Below are 13,187 nucleotides of genomic sequence, written 5' to 3'. Positions count from 1 at the left end.
GTGACAAAGGCTGTCCCGATTCGAAGACTCCTCCAAACGAGTCCTCCTTTTCCCCAGATTTGAAGGATGGATCGGGTGTGTCCTTCGTGGCCCACCTATCCCAGAATTCAGTGTGGCCCAGCCAATTCCAGTTTCCAACAATGGCGGCAGCCTTTAGCGTTAATGTTACTCTTATTAATCTTTCTGGGTCACAAAATAAACGTTTAACATATTTCCTGGTGAGAACGTAGCTGTGTAAACTTCAAATGTCTGCTCTGTTTATCAAGACACCACATATTTGCAAAAGTGCTGCGACGTTTTCAGGGATGTCTGTTACCCACCAGCTCGATCGCTGACCGGGAGCTCGAGGGTCACTGGAGCCGCCCAGACTCCCGGCACATCGCTTTCAAACCCCCCGCGGTCTTTTTTCTGCTCAGGTTAAACGTGATGTATGAGTCACTTAAACAACCTAAAAATGTTGTTTGTTTTTTTTCAGTGTTTCATTTGTTTGTGAGTAAATCGGTGTGGCTGAGATTAAAGTTCTAGTTTTCACACAGCTGAATAAACGTCAAACGGAAAACTGATAAACAGGAGTGTGAGACGGTCGAGTTTCCTCCGGTGTCCTGTTATATTTTAGACAGCAAGGAGCAGACGGCGAGTTTATTAAACTCCACCCAGACAGCGGTGACGCAGATCTGAAGGTTCGACCGTCCCGTTTCACAGCCGCTCACTTCAGGCTTTCTCTGAAGGATGCAGCCTATGAATTGGGACATAGCTACAGTGAGCAGTGTGGGCGGCTCGGGTCAAAGGTCACAGCAGTCAGCCCAACTCCAGCTCTGCAGGATTTATTTGAGAGAAGAAAACAAAGAGAAAGACCCAGAGAACAGGAGACGTCTCTAAACTTTATTGAAACATCTGTGGACATTAACGGTTGGAGCTGAAGCTACCGTCACAGCCGAAGGCCTCCTCTTCCTCCTCCGATGAAGGTGAACGAAGATCAGAGCGGTGTCGTTTCTGATGCAAGCACCAAAACCCCGACTTCCTCCCACTGAATCCGAGCCCCGCCATCAGAGGAATCCCCCCAATCAAACATCAGCACGGGGATCAGGAACGATTAATGTTCCTGTTAAATTCAACCTGTTTTCTCCTGACGACCCTGCTAACGGGCTGAACGGCAGGCGTTTCTAACGGCAACTCGCTTCTGTCCTCACCCATCAGTCAAACAACTCCCCGAGTTTAACGAGAGGAGGAACGCTAACGTCCGACCACGAGCTCCCAGAACACGGAGCGCAAACAAACAGAAACATGACAGCCTGGCGTTCATCATCAAGTTTTAGCTCGAGCTTCCTGTGTGCAGAAAACAAAGAGACGAGGCGGCACGCACCCCCAACAACAACGATAATAAACCCAAAAAAAACAGACGTGAGAACAGAGGAAACCAAACCCACACGGCCGCTCTCCATCATCCATCGATTCGCTCGAGGTCCCTGCCGAAGCTCCTCTAAGCCTATTAGAATGTTTCTACTCTGCAGCTTCTATTTACACGTACGCCTGCACAGCAACACGAACCGCCTCCACCTGCCCCAACTCCCCATCGCAACAGGAAGTGACACGTGTACGCTCAGGAGGGCAGACAGCCGCACGTTAAAGGGACGCGGCGCCGTTACAGGACTCGAGGCCTTCATAAAGGATGAAGGAAAGTTCAGCTTAATTCAACTTAAACTATCTGATGTTTAATCTGCTAATTATTCTCTTCATTTATCACAAAGTACATAACTCTTCTTTTAATGCTGGACCCTAAACCCCGCCCCCATCACAGGTCTGCAGTTTGAATCTTTACGATAAGGAAAAACGAGAAGCTGGAATTATTTTCCTGAAGCTCAAAAACACTCAGAAATGTCAAAACCATCCGTTTAAACAGAAACAAGTCGCTAAACTCAGTTTATTCACGAGTCTCACGCGTCTGCGTCGCACGTGTGAGACTGTTCTGATGGAACACAGCAAAATATCCGGATTATAAACATTCAGGAATGTTTGAGTGCGTTTAGCTGCAGTGATGCTGTCAGAGAGAAGCTCTGGATTTGATTCAAGCTGTTTTTGTTTCCTCCAGGTTTGAAGTCTCGTTTAAAGTTTGAACTGCAGTTTCACCGAACGCTGAAACACACGCGACGTCTCGCTAAACTACGGCCGTCCGAACACGGAGGAAGCGATCTTTGCTCTACCTGCACCTCTGAGCGCCCACGTGAGTTACCGCACCTCTATAAAGTGTTATTAACCGTTTATTACATGTTTATCTGCTGATTACACGTTAAAGTTAGAGGAATGAGCACTGAGCAGAAGCCAAAACAAGCCGAGCTGTCTTCAAACTCTGTAACTGCGACGGATGGACCACGACGCGTCCTCCTGCAGGAGGAGCGCCTGACGCAGAAATCCGTTTCCAAGATTCAACAGAAAACAAATAAAAATACTCTGAGAGCACCGACAGCGCCGAGGTCGACTCCTCGTCAACTCGTCAGTCCCATTTTGCTCAAAGATACAGCATCGAACCGCCGACCCGCCCGACTGCTACACGGGCTAAACAAAACAAAAAAAAGGGGAGAAAGTCTGAATCCACCAGTGATGCTGTGGGCGGAGCCTGTCTCCATCCCGCCCTCCCTCCTTTACCATGGTGGATGTTTTTGGACCGCAGCTCCTCACCGACCCGCCCACCTCGCTCCTGCGGACAGAGGGACACACGAACATCAAAGAAACAAGAATCATGTTTGTTTTTGTTTAAACGACTTGATTAGTTTAAAGCATGAAACTTTGATAACGAGTCCTGGATCAGTTCTGTGCCTGCGCATCGTTTCGCTCGTTTCTCCTCCGTCACAGTTCTTACTGAGGCTACGTCCACACGTACAGTTGGGGAAAAAAAAAAAAAAAAAGGATCTGCGTCCACATCTAAACACAAAAAACGAAGTCAAACACTGTGAAGAACACGCCACAGCAGCCGGTGGCGATATAATGCAAACCGTGTCAACACGTTGGCCAATCAGAAGTCTGTAAATTTGACCTGAATCAGTGGTGCACATGTTTGACGATGTGCGGCTAACCCTACGTTTTCCTCGTCAACACGTGAACCCAAAACGCTGTTTACGTGTGGACGTAGCCTGAGCCTACAAAGAATGACCTGTGCACTTCCTGCGCCCACCTGTAGGGGGCGGCGTTCCTCGTTCGCATTAGCCTCCTAAAAACACCCACTACTCCCCCCTCAGGTGTTACTCACCTACAGTTTTTGGACCAGAGCGAGGCTGAGATGGAGTGGCAGGGAGGGGTGAGGGGCAGAGTCACTCTGAGGCAAAGGGCACCTCTGGAGGGGGGGGCTTGACGGTGACGGGCTGGGATGTGCGGCGGGGGGGCGAAGGCTTGGGCTGGGCCTGCTGCTGCACCGTGTCGTAGTACGTCACGCCTCCGTAGGTCACCTGGGTCTGACCCTGCAACCAATCAGAGAGCTCCTGGATCAAACTTTCACTCTATTGTTCCTGCACAGAACACGACACTGGCCACAAACTGAGGCTCAAAGACAGGAAGACAGCCAATCAGAGTGAATTCCACGCCACCTTTTAAACTGACATCAGTACCTGTGGGTTTGGGTACATGGTGGGGTAGGGGAAGGTCATGACCCCCGGTGGAGGGTAGAAAGGCGGTGGCAGCAGTTGCTGTGGTTGCCCTGGTGAAAGAGACACTGGTGGGCCTCCGTATAGGGCGGGGTTAGCGATGGGGCCTCCTGATTGGTGGGGATGGAGACCTTAACAGAGACGAAGACATGAGGTCACTGCGTGACAACATCCATTGACCTCCTAAGACCCGAACTCTTTCATGCATGTTTCATTTCTCTTTGCTATTTGCAAACTCCACCTACCGGGATGCGGGATGTGCATCTCAGGCTGCACCAGCATGCCCTGTGGCGGCATGGGGGCGGGGCTATCCCCGTGGGCATAGATTGGTCCCTGGTACGACACTGAGACAGAAAATGACAGCAGGTTAATCACAGCGAGGCGACGTTTTCTTCTCCAGCAGCTCGTTTTCATAAAAGGACGCTGCGGTGTTTCACAACAGCTGGAAACTGATGTGACGTAGCCATGTGGTGCTGGTCACGTGATCTTAGGCTTACTGGGCTCATAGTAGTGTCCCTCCATCACTCCCAGGTGCATGGGCGGCGCCGGCTCGGGCACGGCTCTCTGTCGCTGGGAGGAGTAGCGTTTGGCCCGGTTGTTGCCGACACCCATCTCCTCGATGCTGGAGAACTGCGGCGGGCCGCTGGGCATGTGCAGGGGGTTAGGAAGGCCTGCGGTCAGAGAGACTGGTTTAACGACAGACAACCACACGCGCTCAGGGGGCGCCAAATAACAGGGCCCAACATGGAGCCACATTCATCATCAGACTGCTGTAGATATTTGTTTTGGCGCCGCCTCAGGTGAAGCTGTTCAGTCAACATTTAGCATGAACCACCTGACTCGTGAGCGCCACCTGTGAGGTGACGGTGTAAAAGCGCTCACCTCTCATCTCAGACCGCACGTACGAGGTCGGGCTCCAGCTCTGCCTGGCCAGATTGAGTCGAGCCACGTCCTGGTCCAGCTCCGTCACACCTCCTCCCGCCTGGCTCGGCGCGTCGCCTCCACCCGACCAGCTCTTTCCCCCCACGTTGCTGGGAGAAGAGGTGTTGCCCCCGGCAACGGACTCCTCCACAGACGCCTGTTTACTGCCCAGGTCTGCGGGACGCGAGCGAGTCCTGCGAGCCAGCGAGTAAGACTTGCGCTCCACTGGCCGCTCGGCGGGAGGGGAAGCTTCCCGATTGGTCGCTGCTGCCGACTGAAGGGAGGGGTCGGAGCCGGAAGAGGAAGCGGCCAATCCTGATGCAGATCTGTCCGTGCCGCCTCGCTGCTCCTGCTGGCGTCTCGGCGATGTGGACTGGTAACCGCCCGGCTGTGGCGACGCTGCCGGCGTTACGGCGCCAACGCTCAAGTCCTGCTCCGTGGCCCCTCCCTGACTGACTGTAATGTCCTCAATGACCACAGAGGGCGCCCTTCCTCCTCGCCCTCCTCTGACACCTCCCCTTTCCCCTGTAGGCTCCGCCTCAGCCCGAGGACCCGGCCGCTCTCGGTGGTGCACCAGGGGTGCGTTTGATTCATTGTTCCTGTAGTGAGACGAAGGTGGGGGGTGCAGGTTACTCTGGGGTGGTCTGCTACGGGAGGGAGGCAGTCTGGAGGGGACGCCGCTTCGCTGTGCAGAGGATGGCGACGAAGAGGAGGGGTGGACAGATGAAGGTGGAGGAGCTCCTCCTCGGTTCAGACCTCCTCCCCTGTTCTGCCAGGACCGGACGGGCCGCTCGCCGCCTCCATCTCGCCACCGTTTGTCTCTGCTGGGAGACGAAGTCGGTCTGCAGGAGACAGAGACGGAGGTGAAACATCAAACCAACAGCGGCTACGCTCGTTACAGGAAGTGTGATGACCTCACTCAAAGTGACCCGCGGACGTCCCAAAGCTCGCAGCTCTGGAGACGTTCAACGTTCAGCCGACACGCCGCTCACCTGGGCCTCCGCTGTCTGTACCCTCGGTCTCCGGGGCCGCCGCCGTTTCGGATGTCGTAACCATAGATTGCGATCAGCTCCTCGCGGCTCTTGGGCGCCTGCTCCTCCTCCCTGAACTTGTCGTGCTCCCAGCGGCCCTCGTCTTTCCACAACTTCCTGTTTCTGCCTTTCGGCCTGAAGACAGACGGAGAGGACATAAATGACATCACATCGATGAGGTAACAGCAGAGAGGCTTTAAAAACGAGCCCTAACCTGCGCAGAGTTACGACTGACCCGTGCAAGCAGTGACGCAAATCTGTGGGCGGAGCGTTCCAGCCCGTCTAACTCCTCCCTAAACTCTCAGCGCTTCAGTTTGTCAGCGTGCAGCACGTAGCTATTACCTCTCCTCCTCCTGAGCGTGCCCTCTGACGTCGTGTTCGAAGAACAGACCCTTCCTCGGGATGTACGCCGGGTTCTTCCTGTCCTCGTCGTCGTCCAGCTGCTGCCCCGGTTTGTCCCCCGCCTTCGTCTCCGGGTCGTCCGTCGACTCCTGTATGAAAGTTCAGATCAGACCAATCAGATGGCAGCAGGTACCGTCTTTAATCCCTCCCCTCGCTCTTGTTACCCTTCTGCCTGAGCAGAGGCTCACTTCCTGTTCCTGTCTCACCTGTCCGTCTCCGCTCTGTCGCTCTCCTGCTAGGTTTCCCTTCTCCTCTGCTTTGCTCTCCTCTTTGCTCCGCCCTCCAGCCTCTTCTTCCTCCTCAGCTTCTCCGCCCTCCTCCTCCTCTCCCTGCGCTCCCTCCACAGGCCCGTCTGTAGTGGGGGGCTGGGGCTCGCTGGCTGCTGCTGGAGCTTCCTCGTCGCTGTACTGCTCTGCTTCCTCTTCCTCCTCCACTCCCTGAGGAGGACACAGTTTTAGGAGAAACACTCCCTAAAGAGGCTAAAACGTGACGTCACAGCCGAGAGGAAGCGGCGAGTCGGCGGTCGTACCTCTGAATGCGAGCCGTTGTCCTCGGGGTCGGCGCTGTCGTAATCTGAGAGGACGGCTGAAAAACAAAGAGGAGTGAAATCACCCGACAGCGGCCTGATTTCCCAGATTGTGACTTCAGAGTGGTGCAAAGAAGCAGCTTACCTTCTCCAACGCCGTCTTCACTCTCCTGCAACGACAAACAAGAAAACCAACGTTAAGCTCCAAAGCGCCGAGGATCAGACGCGGCTTTGTGTCAGAGCTCTGCTGCGAGTGCGTCACAGAGCGCCGGGCACGTTATTCAGCCGTACAGACCACCAACAGCACAGCTCGGATTACTTCAGCAGAGTCTGAACGCAGCTCAAAGATCAAACGTCTCACAGAGTCAGTCTCTTCAAACCGGCGCTCTGTCTGATCTCACGCCAACAGCCAGATTCACTTTGTGTCTGTGCATCCGGATAAAAAACAGGATTTACCAGAGTGAAGAGGAAGGTTTATGAGAAGGTGGTGAGACCTGCTGTGATGTTTGATTTGTAGAAGGCAACTGAGCGTCAGAAATGAGCGACAGCTCGGAGTCAGAGAGCGTCTGAGCATGTGCAGAGGAGGGAGGGCGGATGATGAAAATGGAGCTGCCAGGCAGGAGGAGACGAGGTTCATGGATGTAGTTAAGGAGGACATGCAGAGGGGTGGAGTGACAGAGGAGGATGCTGGGAAAGGAGGAGGTGGAGGCAGAGCTGCCGTGGCGATCCGAAGGAGAGCAGAGATCAGATGAAGCAGAAGCCCGGAAACTGGGAACCAAAGTAACAGCGCTTAAACACAGCAAAGGTCTGAAATCACAGGCAGGACTCACATTTCACTTCAGCACACTCATCAACAAGCCTGCTGCTGATTGGTTCTTACTAATCTGCTGTTTGTTGTCATGTAAACATCCTGGAGCCAGTAAACCCGCCTCAGGCTGCACTGCGCTCGGACTGAATCGGTCATGTTTCCCCTCGCTGCGGGGACCAAAAACGGCAGCCAAACACCACCACAGGGGCCCGGGATGATCTCAGACAGACCCACGGCCACAAAATGGAGGCTCAGCCCAGAGCCTCTCTCAGACCTCGGGTCACGCGGAGGTGCGTGATGCAGCCAGCCCGGGGGTCCCGGACATCACTCTCACACCTTGGTGTTGTGTCACGTTTGGTGTCCGTGTTAGTTTGAGCCTTTCCGGTTCGGACACAAGCGCTAAAGCGAGCTACTCGGTCTGTTCCAGCCCGAACCGCCAGGCTGCCCGAGGTCATGGACCAGAACCGTCAGACGGAGCCGTTACCCGTTTCCTTCGAGCTAACGCCGAACAAACACCGAGCTGTCTGTGGGACTCGAACACGTCACCTGCTGTTTTATCCAGGGTTCATTTCCCACAGTGACCCGGGCCCGGAGCGGGTCTCTGGCCCGGAATAAATGCTCTAACGCCGGAAAGCTCGGCTCTGATCTCCCGCCCGGGACCGGGCGAGCCCTGGGAGCTAACATTAGCCGCTAGCTGGTACTCACACACTCGGACTCCACGTCGCTCTTCGCCGGGACCCGGCTCGCGGCCGGCTCCGCCGGGTCGGGCTCCCGTCCCCGGGGCTTCGAGGACGGGGACCCGGACCTCCCGCTGTCCGAACCCGACCCGGACTCGTCGTCATCCTCGCTGTCCTGGGACGCGCGCCTCCTCCTTCGCCGCCGGTCCGCCATCTTAGGACTCGAATGGTTGGAAACGGAAGAAGAAGAGGATTATGGGTATCCGAGTTCTTCTTCAGTGAGACGATTAAGAGCTTCTTTTTCTCTCTACCGCCATCTACTGTTTGTAAACTTTTACTAACACGCTTGAAAATGCGACAAATAAATAAATAGAAAATAAAACGTAACTTGTACAACAGAAACGAAACAAAGTGGGTAATAAAAATCTAAAGAAAAACAACAAACAGAGTTCTGCGGGTCTGACTTTAGTAAAGTAAATGTATTCAGGTAAAAGCACTCAAAGTATTTAAAGTATCTGGATGTGCAGCTGATGGATGATGCAAAGCTTTAGCAGGATTTTTCTGCAGGCAGGCGGTGGTTCTGAAACGTGAGCGTCTCCCCTTTATTTTATTTTATTTTATTTTATTTTATTTTATTTTATTTTATTTTATTTTATTTTATTTTATTTTATTTTATTTTAACGTTTAGGTCACGCTTATATCATGTTTGGATTAAAGCTGAGCTGTGAGTTTCAGTGTTGTTGTACTGTAGTAAGATCTACATGTTTGTAGTTTGACACAGCAACAGGTGACAAGCAAAAGGTGATATTTTACAGGTATGTACCGGAACCTGAGGAACAGGTAAGACGTCAGAGTAGCGCGTTTCCGTCGGTCACCACTGGACGGCGCTGCTGGCTCAGAGCAGAATAACCTCTCCACAGTAAGTCCGAGGCCTCAGGGAGCCCAGCACTGCATCTGTGCTTTTTAAGGGCGTGCCTGTTCAAGACAGCAGGTTTAACCTTTAGTTTGACTTCCTGTGTGTCCGACCGTCTTCACCTGCGTGCTGTTCCCTGTCTATTTCCTATCCCCAGTTAGTTCCCACTGTTTACACAGACCTGAGTTCCCTTCGTCCCTGTCAGTGTGTCCTGTTGTACTCTCTGTTAACCCTGTGATGCACATTTCTCCACACGTAGGACACTTCTGCTGTTGTTTCTACAGTTGAGTTTATTAGGAGAGTAAATCATCGTGCTAATAAGCTGAAGGGAGACAACAGTTTCACAGCTTTAGCTCATCGATAACGTCCAACAGATAATCGAAGGCTGTTGTTTTGCAAAAGTGTAATGTTGAAGGATCCTGACCATTTCCTTTAGTTACCTTTCCCCCCTGTAACAGAACCTTTACTTTGAAAATTAGGAATTTCCTGACACTCTGTTCCTCGATTAAGAAAATAATTGGCCTTTCAGTGACCCCAGAATACATGCTGGTGTTTGTCAGCTGGAGTGACAGAAACACAGACACTGACAGACTCGTGGATGACTGGCTTTAAATGCGAGCGGGTTAACTTCAGTCTTATAATCATAATTAACCACACACGTATATTTTAACACAAAAGGAGTGAAATCACGAATCAGGTGAACTCCTGCACACTAGGTCGACCGGTAAATTGAGAGCTTCGCTTTTACACTCAGCTCCCTCTTCACCACGACGGACCGGTGCAGCGTCCGCATTACTGCAGCTGCAGCCCCAATCCGTCTGTCGATCTCCGGCTCCCTTCTCCCATCACTCGCGAACAAGACCCCGAGATACTTGAACTCCTCCACTTGGGGCAGGAACTCATCCCCGACCCGGAGTGGGCACTCCACCCTTATCCGGCTAATATTTTATACTCTCCTAAATATATATTCATTTAAACATTCTTGTGCTTATGTAAAGCACTACATGGATTACAGTGTAAAAAAGCCCAGCAGAATATTTCACTCTGCAATCAAATACATCAGCTGAAATTGTTCTAAATATAATATCAACAAACTTCTGTCGCGGACTCTCTGAAGCTCATCTTTGGAAACGTTGTGATGTAGTGCAGCAAAAACTATGATAACTATTAACCATAAAGATGAAAAACTAACCAGGTGATCGTGAAACAGGACTTTTACAGGTTTGATCCCCTGAACCCGAAGAACAGCAAAGACGTGACACTTACTTTTGGTGAAACCACCACTAGATGGCGCTGTGGCGGCGCTGCTGCTGTTTTAGACGAGAGCAGCAGAGTGTTAGGATGCCTGGGTCGTCGACCCAGGGTTTTTGAGTTTACGATATTATTTATACTGTCTAGTTTTTGGTTTCTTTGAGTTCTGTCTTATGGCTTAGGTCTCTGTCTTCTTTAGTTGCTCTGTCTCCTCTATCACCTGCATCCCCTTGTCTAGTTCGTGTCTATGTGTATCCTAAGTTCCTATATCCCGTGTTCAGTCAGTGTTTGTGTCTGCCCTGTTCCCACGTCTCTGTTCCCTTTGTAGTGCCTGCATGTGAGTCTGTGTCTTTGTTCAGTCTGTGTTATGTGTTTCCTGTTTTACTTTGAAAGTCCATGTCTGATGTTAATGTGTCTGGTTTTGCTTCCTCTTGTCTCGTTAGGCCTGATTTCCCCCAGCTGTGTTTCCCTCCTGTTATTCATTCCCTGATTGCTCCCTCTGTGTATTTAAGCCCTGTGTTTCTCTGTGTTTGTGTCGCGATCTACCGTTTATCAAGCTGTGTGTTCTGTCTGTCCTCTGGTATTAGTTTATGTTTTTGATCGTTTCCAGTTATGTTATATTTGAGTTTAACATTAAAACGGTTTTTGAGTTTACATCTGTCTCTGGAGTCTGCACCTTGGGTCCTTTTCCTGTCTGCACACAGCCGCACCTAACACAGAGAAGCTGCAGACTCCAGACAAACAGCTCAGAGTTTTGCACTTTAGTGTAAAAGTCAGTTCGACATTTAACAGATTTTTTCTTGTAACTACGGATCAATTATTCTTTGTTCATTGCCCATTAAATCACCTGCTGAATAGAAAAGTGCAGTTCAACCACCGATATTAAACAAAAACTGTTTAACACTGAAATTATCCAATAATCTTTGCAACATCTATAAAAACGAACATTATGGTGCAACAGAGTCTCCTAACAAAATCCTCAACATTCAGGAAAATGAAGAAGTGCAGAAAAAAGGTTTGACAAACTCATCACAGTGTAACTTAAAGCACAGTGCTGCCTCTCACTGAGGTCAGTCAAGTCTGGGTGAAACGGGGTCCATGCAGCTCGTAAGCATGTATGCAAATGTTCATTACTCAGTTGTTTTTAATCATGCTAACAGTTGAGAAGACTGATTCACGACTGCATGTGGATCAAAACATGGTTAAGGCAACAGCAACTTTGGTAAGTCCTGGAAACGTAGTCTTTGGCACAGTCTGCATCCAGAAGGCAGCAGGATCAGACGCTGCACATTGCTCCTGTATATCAGCTTGGAAATACACAAGTCCCATTTGCAGAGAACCTACATCCACCCATTTACAGGCATTCTTGTAAGAATGCAGGGATATTCTTCAACAGAAAGGGATTCTTCATGAAAAGGTGGAGCTGAGCTTCCAAAGCGAAGCCATCAAAGTGATCCTTAAAGTTTTCCCTCAGTTTTTGTGCAAATGCAGCATGTGAGGTGATGTTAGCACCCTGGATTTCTTTCCCTGAGGGGAAACGTGCACCGTCCTGCTGAAGATGCTGTTTTAAAATGTCAAGTTTTCTCTGGACAGCTGTTATCACACACAGAGCTGTTCTTTCATGATAATCACAAATGGAAATCACTGAGGTGTGATGTCAGCAACAATGTTCGTCTGATCCTCCAGAAACTGCAGGAGCAGATGGCCTCGTGACTTTGTGGGCTTTACATGTTTTACCTCTTTAGTAAACTTCTGCAACCTTACGGGTTGTGTGAACACTGCGCCGTGTTTGATAAGCAGCAGTCGTTGAACCGGACCTTGTATGGTTGATGAGTGAAGGTGCAGTAAAGGATACGCTGTGGAGTTCCCGACAGCAGTGTGATCGTGCTTTCTTCCTGCTTGATTCAGTTTTATATGATGGATTATGCATAAAATAGATTTGGGCTGAAAGGTTTATTGCTTTATTACATATTCAGGTTGTGTACCATGGTTTTAAAAAGTAACTAAGTAACTAATTACTTTTGAAAAATAAGTAATCAGTAAATTAATGGGATTACTTTTTTTGGAGAAGTAATCAGTAATTACCAACTAATTACTTTTTTCATGTAACTTGACCACCACTGGACGTAGCCCCAGCACTTAGTTACCTGACATTGCTGTGTAGGAGTAAGTTGCTCACCTGTGCTAAAATACGAAGCAGGTGATGCTGATGAGATGAAGAAGCAGAGAAAGTTAAGTTGAGCGACGGTATTCATGGCCTCTCTGTATCCCTCAGAGTGAGGAGCATAGAACAGATAACACAGTGATGTGATAGCAGGTCCGGGTTGTCCTCTTTTAGTCGAGTAACTGCTCCTTTGACCCATCAGTGGAGACAACGTTTGTCAGATTGATCTCAGTTAACATTTCTTTTGTTGCTGAGTAAATGTCCTCTCCTCTGTGACGCATAAAACATCCTCCACAAAAGCAGTTGGTGTTGCATTACCGCCAACAGCTGGCTGGGAGAGTGGACCAGCATGATGCTAACCTGCACAGCTGCATGTGGCGCCAGTTCAAAGGTCACGGCACCTTTTTCTACGTGATTTAACCAAGTACAATAAACCATTTTAACCATGTCAAACCAACACATTTGGCATTTGGTGGTTTGATGTAATCAGATTACCTTGGATCAATGTAGTATACTTACATTGACTTGAAGTGATTTATTTAAGTATGTAGAGTGAAAGTTTTAATTCATTCAACACAAGTTAAAAGCTTCAGCAGAACTCAATGAAATCCTGTTGTTTGAACAACTACTTTGTTAATCAAGGCGATTAGTGCTAGTCTTGCTTAATGAACCAATGTGGGGGTTGATGATTTCATAGAGACAAACAACCATTTGCACTTACATTCATGGGTAACTTAGAATCACCAATAACTCTAATTACACACTGCAAACCAGCCAGACTGTGGATTTGAACCCAGGCCCATCTTGCTGTGAGGCACCAGCACCAACCATCACACCACCAAGCTGTCACGCCAGGCTT

At 50.0% G+C, this 13,187-nt stretch overlaps 1 protein-coding gene across 1 annotated transcript; it reads right to left on the bottom strand.

Annotated features, from left to right (window-relative positions):
* Positions 1–868: 868 nt before the first annotated feature.
* On the bottom strand, positions 869–8,253 carry casc3 (casc3 exon junction complex subunit). The gene is made up of 12 exons (XM_085455214.1): positions 8,029–8,253; positions 6,661–6,685; positions 6,519–6,574; positions 6,196–6,426; positions 5,930–6,078; positions 5,549–5,722; positions 4,518–5,398; positions 4,133–4,306; positions 3,881–3,979; positions 3,600–3,766; positions 3,245–3,452; positions 869–2,695 (listed from the first exon to the last, which is right to left on the bottom strand). Exons 1-11 carry the CDS (start codon positions 8,212–8,214, stop codon positions 3,306–3,308), a joined length of 2,289 nt encoding a protein of 762 aa, XP_085311340.1. The 5' UTR covers positions 8,215–8,253; the 3' UTR covers positions 869–2,695; positions 3,245–3,305.
* Between the last annotated feature and the right edge of the window lie 4,934 nt (positions 8,254–13,187).

The sequence above is a fragment of the Copadichromis virginalis genome, linkage group LG4, assembly GCF_057382275.1.
Source record: "Copadichromis virginalis isolate Kocher_CV1m ecotype Utaka linkage group LG4, C_Virginalis_male_GT1.1, whole genome shotgun sequence".
Taxonomy (NCBI): domain Eukaryota; kingdom Metazoa; phylum Chordata; class Actinopteri; order Cichliformes; family Cichlidae; genus Copadichromis; species Copadichromis virginalis.
The sequence above is the reverse complement of the archived record's forward strand: the minus strand, read 5'-3'. Positions and strand labels throughout refer to the sequence as shown.

Coding starts and splice junctions, on each gene's coding strand:
- casc3 (XM_085455214.1), bottom strand. CDS start 8,214: ATGGCGGACCGGCGGCGAAGGAGGAGGCGCGCGTCCCAGGACAGCGAG. Junction 6,575..6,660: donor TGAAGACGGCGTTGGAGAAG/GTAAGCTGCTTC, acceptor TTTGTTTTTCAG/CCGTCCTCTCAGATTACGAC. Junction 3,453..3,599: donor CCATGTACCCAAACCCACAG/GTACTGATGTCA, acceptor GATTGGTTGCAG/GGTCAGACCCAGGTGACCTA.